The sequence below is a fragment of the Ctenocephalides felis genome, unplaced genomic scaffold (genome assembly GCF_003426905.1).
Source record: "Ctenocephalides felis isolate EL2017-DRISC unplaced genomic scaffold, ASM342690v1 CF-g0.4_SCAFFOLD_01302, whole genome shotgun sequence".
In the NCBI taxonomy this organism is placed as follows: domain Eukaryota; kingdom Metazoa; phylum Arthropoda; class Insecta; order Siphonaptera; family Pulicidae; genus Ctenocephalides; species Ctenocephalides felis.
The window spans coordinates 44,629-54,469 of NW_020537456.1; the positions used below are offsets into that span (position 1 = coordinate 44,629).

At 27.4% G+C, this 9,841-nt stretch overlaps 1 protein-coding gene and 1 long non-coding RNA gene across 2 annotated transcripts; both read right to left on the minus strand.

Moving 5' to 3' along the window:
* Nucleotides 1-360: 360 nt before the first annotated feature.
* On the minus strand, nt 361-1,944 carry LOC113369390. The gene is made up of 3 exons (XR_003366476.1): nt 1,837-1,944; nt 1,650-1,769; nt 361-482 (listed from the first exon to the last, which is right to left on the minus strand). It is a non-coding gene; the product is annotated as an uncharacterized LOC113369390 (long non-coding RNA).
* Nucleotides 1,945-5,072: 3,128 nt separating this feature from the next.
* On the minus strand, nt 5,073-7,008 carry LOC113369387 (peroxisomal biogenesis factor 19-like). The gene is made up of 8 exons (XM_026610148.1): nt 6,826-7,008; nt 6,591-6,726; nt 6,173-6,282; nt 5,987-6,078; nt 5,767-5,856; nt 5,554-5,708; nt 5,370-5,490; nt 5,073-5,297 (listed from the first exon to the last, which is right to left on the minus strand). Exons 1-8 carry the CDS (start codon nt 6,893-6,895, stop codon nt 5,181-5,183), a joined length of 891 nt encoding a protein of 296 aa, XP_026465933.1. The 5' UTR covers nt 6,896-7,008; the 3' UTR covers nt 5,073-5,180.
* Between the last annotated feature and the right edge of the window lie 2,833 nt (nt 7,009-9,841).

The following is a 9,841-nucleotide window of genomic DNA, read 5'->3' on the forward strand; positions in this document are numbered from 1 at the left end:
TATCGATACCTACTTTCACTTTCTACATACTTTCTTGACGGAGATCTGATAATTAAATGAATAAAAGAAATTATTTATTAATTTCTATAAAACAACAAATAAATTGAATAAAGGTTGAAATTATTTACCTAGAGGGATACCTATAATGAGATTTTGATCGAATCTCCTTTAGAATTCTGAAAAAAAAATTATGAAAAAAAATATATAATTATAAGCACTAAGATTATTATATTGTGTTATTAATACTGTTTAAGAATAATTACTTCTCATAACGTTTTCTTTCTTCCCGTAACCTATCTTTCTCTCTTGAGGATCTACATAATAAGAATCCTCTTCCTCAGGAGTTCTTTTTCTAGTTGTGTGATCTAGTCCTTTTATGAGATGCTCTTCTATTATCGAGTGACCTACTCCTTCTTTCAGAACCTCGACTACGGCGATAATTGCCTCGAGAAGGAGACCTGGACCTAGATCTTGTTTTTCTTCTAAAAATGGTTATATGATGAACATAAATTTAGTACGGTTGGTATTTAAATAAATAAAATAAATAAAAATACATAAAAAAGACATCTAATTACTTTTTTTTACCTAAAAGTAATCAGTTTACACTAACGAACTAATATCTTTCGAATAGTTTTTGATTTTTTAAAATCGATTCGGTAGGATGAGCTTAAATGTGGACGAAAAGTTTAACACTTTTTTTCAAATTATAAAGAAACGGCTTGGCAGATCGTCGCACAAAACTGACAAACGATAGTCCTCACCGAAATACATCAAATGGCTTTTAAATTTCTGAAATCGGTTAAGGCGTTTTTGAGAAAACTTCGATCAAAGACTTCATTTTGACAAATGTCAATAAAACGATACCAATTTTTGCAAACTTTGACGAATTTGTAAAGCTAAACGAGTTGTCGTAGGGCCGTAATATTTTTAGTATGACCTAGAAAACTATGGTATCTACCGTCAAAAAAAAAATCATAAAAATCGTCGAATTTTATTTTTTTAAACTTTATTACAAGAAAACGGCCCGGCCGATCTTTACCAAAGACTAATCAGCACGATTCCCAACAAATATCAATCGAATGGTTTTTGAATTTTCAGAATCGATTCAGAATTGCGGGCTAAAACGTGGACGAAAATTTTTTCACTTTTCTGCAATTACAAAGAAACGGCCCGGCCGATCGCCGCACAAAACTCAGAAACGATAGTCCTCATCAAGATACATCAAATGGCTTTTAAATTTTAGAAATCGGTCCAGCCGTTTTTGGAGAAAACGTCGATTTACGGCAAAAAATCTGTTCACACACACACACACACATACTTTTTCCAAATTTGGTCTCATTCAATCAGAATGGCTTGAAACGTCGAGAAAACATAAAATTAGCGAATCGGATTTTTTGATGAAAACATAAACTTCTCCTTCGGGAAGTTAATAAAAAATAAATAAAAATACATACAAAAGACATCACACGATTCATAAACCATTTTCTCTATAAATTTATCAATCAAAGTTAACATAAAAAAAACCCACACACACACACTAACAATAGACGCAAGTTTATTACAACTTATAAATTTTAAGTCTTTTAATATACTCAAACATACACACTTAAGAATTATTTATTATATATTTTTAGTGAACAATAACTTACCTATCATATTTCCTAGCAATTCTATCCTTTTCCCGTTGTTCATCAACATAATAAGGACTTTTTTCTTTAAGATAATGTTTCTTAATTGCACTATTTTCAGGAGAGAGAGATCTGGAACGTCTGAAAGAAGATCCTTTTTAGTTACTAATAAACTTACTTAAATAATTTTTTAAAAACTTGTATTAACCTTTTATGTCTCACTAAAGTTTTTGATTTATGTTTATAATCAACATCTACTGAGGGCGACCTAGATGACGAGTTCCTTCTTCTGTAATTCTTTGAATTCTGTCTTTCATTTTCATATTGCTTCGCTAAATTGCTCAGTGGTTAAACATTTATTCAATATTTGTATATAATTTAAATATAAAACAAAACTAACTTTATACTTAGCATCATCAGAATCACTGCTGTTAAAATCTTGATTTACAACAATGTTGTCACGTGAAAATAACGGTTTTGATCCCTCACCTGTTTTCGAATTGTTAATTTTATTATAATAAAATATGAATATTACTTTTAATAACTAAAAATTAAGATTTCTAATTAAATATCAATAAACATGTAGATATGTATTTTAGAACATATATTAAAGGTAACTTTGTTGCTTGTCGGTCCTTTTGTCTTCTTATATATTGAAATCACTTCAAGATGTTCTTTAATAAAGTTGAATCGGTTGAAACGATATGTATATTTAAAACACAATTTTCTTCGAACAATAACACAGTATATAAAAAGCTTTAGTAACCGATATGCATTAAACTAAACATAATAATTTAGCATAAACTAACACCAATTTTCACTATACTAATTATAAAACAAATAATTATTTACATCTGTACCTTCACACTATGAAGAATACTTGTTGATTGTAGATATTGATGTTGATTGTAGAAACGTGCTGTTGAGAGTTGAGTGTTGATTGAAGAATTTTACAATGTCTTCTTGAATTCCTTCGACTACAGATGAAAAAAAATATTATTTCTAATACAATATATATAGTAATATTAAAAATAAATCAAATAAATCATAAATAAGTAGATTACATATATATATATATATATATATATATATATATATATATAATAATAATAATAATAATGATAAACGCTCACCTTAAAAACTTGTTCCCTCCATTTTAGTTGTTCTCATTGTCATTTGTTGTTGATTGTTGATTGCAGATTCTTTCACATTTTTATTATATTTATATTTTTTAGGTTGATAGAATATTTGTTGAAAATATGTTATGTGGATTTTGATTGATATATTTCTACATATTCCAATAACACACATTAATAAAGAAAAGGAGATTTATATACATGATATCGTAAGCAAGAATAAAGTATCTGTTGCAATATTTACAATTGAAAATATAACCTCTTACATTTAATTCAATTTTTACAGCCAAAATATTTGAAGGAGCTTATCACAAATTTTCTCAAATAATTTGTGAAAATTTATGTAAACAAAATATATGACTATTGTGAGATAAATCACACATCTTGCTTTCGATATGGTATAGTAATAAATAAATATTTGTACATTATGACATTAAATGCTGTCTTATTACATTATTTTATGAAGCATACCCTTTGATCTTACTACGACTACTTCTTCAGGCTTTATTGTCCTGTTTACAGGATCATGGACCGCTGTCCCGGTGGAACATTCTGCTTAATATTTATTCGGAAAGACTTCTTTTGGTTTCATTTTTAGCTTGTCTAAAATAAAATTAACAAAATTATTACGTTATATAGAAGTACAATAAAGCAGCATCTCTATATATTTGATCAAAATAAATACCTTCATATATTATATTAGAAAATATTATATATGCCTAAATATATATATAACTCTAAAATAAACACAAGGAATGAAATTTTAAATAAAAAAGGTAAATTGATAATAATATAAACAACATTAGCACTTTTCAATCATAAAAACTCTTGAAGAAACGTCGCAGCCATTTTGAAGGTTAGATAGATTTGACATAACTTCATATACAAAATTGTGGCGCCAAAGTCGCAAAATTTCAAATTCGTTTTATTTGAAAGATTACATTTAAAAGAAATTAAAAAAAAAATTAGATATATTTATAATCACTATTAAATTATTAATATATTGTCGATATTAACATCATAATTATATGTAATAATAATTTAAGGCGGATAATTTTGCTATTTAATATGTAATGTCAGAGACAGCAATACATAAATCTATACATTGTATTAAAACATCCCCTATTATTCAATATTATATTGTAAGTTACTGTATTTTAAATTTAATTGTGGTTCATAAAGCACTACTGTATCATTATGGAAAATTTCCATAATAATCTGAGTTGAGAATAATAACTACTTTACTTTACTTTACTTTACTTTTTTCATAAAGAAGCTTTTAGTAATGTCAGTAATAGTTGATAATAAATAAATTAACTTACTTATCAATAAAGATTAAATTGTTGTTGGTGTTGGCCTTCCACCTGATCAACCAGATATAATCTACATCAACTTTTTTTGCATATAAGTATATATTCATATGATAGTCTTTTATAATGTTGTTCATCATCTCTTGAACACCCGAATCTTTCTCATACCTCATTTTCTGTAAAAGATATTAATGTAAATCCTACATATACCACATATACCTATTAATGTAAATTTATAAATAAATAATGCTGAAAAATTTATTATATTGTGCTAATTTCAGAAGTCAAAGATCGATTATTTAAGTTATACAAACAGAAGAATAAAAAATTATTACAATAGAAATTTAAATAGCATATTATATACTTGATAGGAATTATAAATTTAACTCTCTTCAAAAATGCAAACTCAATTCAATAGAAATGGACTTAACTTCCAAAATGAATGGCTCGCATAAATCTTAATCCTGTATGATGATCACATGTTAATGTTGGAGTTCGGTTAATCTTCATATAAATATGAATTTAACATAATATATAGCCCCACCAGATAAGACAATTGAGTGACTGTATAAAAATAGGGCACGACATTTCATTTGCTCAAAGGAGCTCTAAAAGTAAGATCTTATAGTATATATGTAAATAATGATTAATAATATAACATATATTAAATATAATTATATAAGTGTATAAACAACAAAGTACATTAAGCCAACAGCATTTTTTGTCAATGTATATATTAATAAAGTCAATAAGTTATTATAAAACACATTAATTATATAAAATACAAGTTTCACAATAGTTATAAAAAATCTTTGTATACAAACTTTTTAAAATAAATACATTGGCATTGTTTAACTGAATTTTACAAAAAAAATGTGCTAACAAATATATACATAACAAATAGCAAATGCTTTTTGGGAAATCACCATAAATTTAGATAAATTTTAACTTCATAAAGTATAGTTCAAATTTATATATATACAATATCCAGCAATTTTGAAATTAACAATAAATAGTTTGGTTTGTGATTGTGCAAATATTTACAAAAAAAAGTCTACTTTACAAAGTTAAAATTCTATAAAAAAAAAATATATGTTTTTCGAGTTCTACATAATACTACATTGAGAAGGGTCCATCGTCTGAGACATTTGGCTTTGATCGAATTCTTGAGGTAAATTGAAATCACCTACTAATTCAACAGGAGGGTGACCTAATTCTTGCATCTGAAATAAATAGATATATGTAATTAACTGTATTATAATTTATACAATTTAGAAATCTGATCTGAAATTTACCTTTTGCATGAGATCGAAAACTTTAAGAAATCTTTCCTTCTTTACTTCAGGTGCATCTTCTGGTTGCTCTTTTACAAGCTCTTCACATACCTCATTAATTAGGTCGAGTTGTTTTTGATACCTGCAACATTAAATTAAAAACACTTATTACATTACAATATTATTTCAAGAATATAAGTATAACCTCTCTAAATCTTCAGCTGATGTGCTGTCTTTATGTTCTTCAATCCATTTAGGGTACTTCGTCTTCAAATCTTCCATGCTAGGCAGTAAAACTTCCGGACTGAGTAAGCTCTGCATCATGGTCTGCATTACTGGTATAAAGCCATTGTCTGCAATCTAAAACAATATGCAAATATTATTATTTATTCATTTTGTGACAGATAGAACAACATACCCCATCCTCAGTACCCAAAGTTCCAAACATAGAAACTAAGTCTTCAGGCGAAAATGGCATTTGCAAATTTTCAGCACCCGCATTAAGACCCTGGAAAAATATTTAAATAATTATCAGAAAGACAATGATTGAATTGAATTGTGAGTTTGAGCAATATTCAAATAACAATTTAAGTAATATTGTTTAAATACTTTGTTATTAAATTTTCAATATAAATTACCTTCAATGTTTCAGCAATAGTATGTGCAAATTCACTGTCTACTGGTGGCATATTTGCAATATTTTCTGGCTGCATTGTAAATGCCGCTGCCTCTGCAAATAGTGTATAACTTAATACCATTACAATAAATAAATAAGACTTTTATATCTTGCCTTTTTTACAATAAATTATTTATAATTCATTTACCTGCCAATTTTTGTTTGATACTGTTATCAAATTCTTCAGTAGACATAGGGCTTACGCCTGCAGCTCCAAAAATATCAGCCATGTGACTTTCAAATTGTTCAGCCGCTTTCCTATCAAAATATTTAAAAATTATTGGGAATGTCATAAATACCAAACTTCATAGAATTTATATGTAATATCGAATAATTAGATTAAATGCACCTTGCATGACAGGCAATATTAAATTAATTTGAAAAATATAAAATACCCGCACTACTTAATGTACTTGTGAATAAAAAAGATTTATGATAAAATGATCCTTGACTTATGACAGAATATGAATAAACCAACATTGGAATTGATTGCATAATACGAATATGAATTTATAAAAAACAAATTAAAGTGATAATTTTTACTTTTAATAATATTAACGATTTACTTTATGAATTCCTGTGACCACATATTTTCTGGAGTGATTTCAGGATTTCCTGCAATAGGTAGCTCTTGTTTTTCTTTGTCATCTTTAGCTGGCTGTTCCGCGGGTTTGGCAACTTTCTCAAAATCTTCTAATGCCGCTGAGCATTTGCAAAAAATATTTTTAAGTCAAATCAAATGACATAACTTAAATAAATTAAACAAAATATACAAATTTCAGCATGAATTGCATAACTTACTGTCCAACAGTTCATTTAAATCATTTTCTTCCGACGATGGCACTACTTTATCGCCTGCTTCTTGAGACATTTTAATAAAAATATTTTGATATAAAAAATTAAAAAAACAAATTATGTAAAATATTTGCACTATGGATTATCACAGTTAAAACAAATCAAAATCTACTATTTGACAGGACAAGCAAAGGCTGCCACAGTTATAAAATTTAAGCATCGTTTGTCATTTCACATGATTCTCACATATAGTAGCAGGCCGGGCAACGTCAAACATTTTTTGGATTTCAAAAATAGCCGCGAATGACAAGTTTTAAAATATTCGTAATGTAACCATATTTTTTAAAGCCAAAATGGGAACGACGAAGGAGGCTAAATAACTTAAATATGATTTAAAAAAAAACAAATACTATAAGGATATAATAAAAATCATTCTTTATTAAATAAATTTATATTTTTTAATCAGAAATACTAACTTTTGATAGAACTTTATTATTCAATTATATGTTATATATCATATTTTTTATCTAAAATTTTTCTTTGCTTTCAAGCCTTGTGTAAAATTCTATGCATTTTTTTTTAATAATTAACTTAAAATTAGTAAAAATTAGCAATAGTGGCAGTATTTATAGTTTTTGCTAACATTCGTAAATTGAAAATAAAAGTTCAAAATTATAAATATTGAAATACTATTTTAACCATCTTTTGGTATTTTGCATTCGGCAATATTCTCATTAATAACCTATTGCTTTATATTTGTTGTCTTCGGATATTTTATGGGTAATTGTAATTGCAAAAGATTCAATTTAAACCTATACTTCTCAAAAAGCCGGACAATCCGGGTCAAAAGATCTAAATCCGGGACAAAAGATCTAAATCGTGGACAAAAGATCTAAATCCGGGAAGTATGTAGAAACCCGGGACACAAGGTGAAATCCGAGACTATCCCGGTCAAACCAGGACGTATGATCATTTTCATAGTAGGTAATTATGGTATGGTAATTATAGGTAAAAAATACCTATTTTTTAAATTAACTAAATGTATAGCATCAGATTGCATGGAATAAAGAGAAACATGAAATGAATATTAATAAATTCATTATATTTTTGCACAGAGAGAAGAATAAAATTATTATTTTTTTAGAGATTTGAAGCCATTATTTATCATCTTCAATTGCTGTATATATTAAAATGTAATTTAATGTTTGGTTTCTGGAAATTTAATAATCGAATCGATTTCACTATATTTTTTCAAAAGACTAGAAAACTACGCCTGGTTGAATATACCTTTACTAACATTGATGTTTGACTAGTCAGGAAAGAAATTACTTTTTAATCAACCACTGCGCAGCGTAGCTGATTTGGAACCGAAATATCAAAGCGCGTGAGCGCCGCGTAGTCGTCTAACGTGTAAACATTGGTACGGAACCCATATAAATGTACACAAAATTTGTACTCATTATTATAATCTTTATAAAACATTTGATAATACGATGTACATATGTCTAATGTTCATTTTTGACCGCCAAATAGCATTATTTTTCACTTTTTGTATTGGATCTCCGAAGACGCTGGCTGCCCTTACAAAAATTTCACCTGTTAAATTCACCATATAAGTAAAATGTTTTTTGAATTTATCAAATCGGACGCTCCGTTATCTCAAAAACTGCAATATCATTTTTGGCACTTTTTGCCCCATATCTCTGAAACGGTTGGTCCTGCATTTGCCAAAAACTAATCAACACATCTCCTTATCAGTAGGAATATAATGATTTTTGAACTATTCAAATCGGTTAATTCGTGTTCGCAAAATCCTCGACAAAAGTTTGTATCCGCACACACGCACACCGCACACACGCACACGCACACACGCACACGCACACATACATACACACACATCCACTTTTTTCTAAGATATGCCAAAATGTTCAGAAACCTCTGAAACAGATATACATAAAAAATTCCATTTTTGATTTTTTTTGCGATTACTATAACTTACCCTACGAGAAATTAATTATAAATAAAGAGTTTATATAAGTATAAACAAATAGGCATTCGTTTAAATATTAAAAAAACGTTATGTTTGAAAAAAATATTATAATCCTTTCATTCGTTTCCAATCCCAGTTTTGATCGTTCCCTTCATAAAATAAATATATATATATATATATATATATATATATATATATATTCACTTGAAATACTTTCATACTTTAGATATATATTTTCACATGAAAAGTGATATCACTGCTGCCTGGAACTGGAACAGAACCAGGAACCCGTGGTTGCAAACCCAAGCTTTCTCCACAAAGCCACGGAGAAGTTGTCATCTATAAATAAAAAAATTAAAAATAACATTATTTCAAAGATTGTTTTCTAAACAGGTATGTATGTTACCTATGATATGTAATAGGCTATGTGGTCAGAATTGTCTTATGTTCATATGTAGTAATAAATTTAGAATATACAAAAATTTCCATTAAGTTAATGTGCCAAAAATTTCCATTAAAGTTAATATGACAGAAATTTCCATTAAGGCTAATAAATTATTATTTTAATTCCAAATTGAAACCTTCTGATAAGATTATTGGTTTCCTATAATCCCATATAACGTATAAATTTAGACTTATCTAAATATTAATTTTAGTACTAATTTAGTATTGCAGTTCTTTATTGCTAAATATATGACAAAAAATGAAACCAGTAGTATTTGCAGTTGTGATTTTTGTATTTTTATATTATTTTGCGAATGGTCTAAAACTGACACGAGGTAATAAGTTGGTGAACTGGTGTAAATAAATTTTGAAAATATTTTATTTTGACTTAATTTATTACAAAATTTTGATGATTATGAATATTAGATTAGTTAAGCTTGAGCTAACAATATGTTCTTTATTACCAATAGTAATATTTCAATTTGACCAATTAATTGTAGTTTGATTTAAGTGCCATTACAAAAATTGTGATGATAAAAATTTCAACTATTTATTCAAAAAATAAGGTGTTGCTTTACTAGAAATAAT

Bases quoted from the DNA above. Each gene is read 5' to 3' on its own strand.
- LOC113369387 (XM_026610148.1), bottom strand. From the start codon at position 6,895: ATGTCTCAAGAAGCAGGCGATAAAGTAGTGCCATCGTCGGAAGAAAAT. The intron at 6,079-6,172 runs GTAAATGAATTA...CACTATTTGCAG, and splicing joins TATCAAACAAAAATTGGCAG to AGGCAGCGGCATTTACAATG. The intron at 5,298-5,369 runs GTAAATTTCAGA...TATTTATTTCAG, and splicing joins TTTTCGATCTCATGCAAAAG to ATGCAAGAATTAGGTCACCC.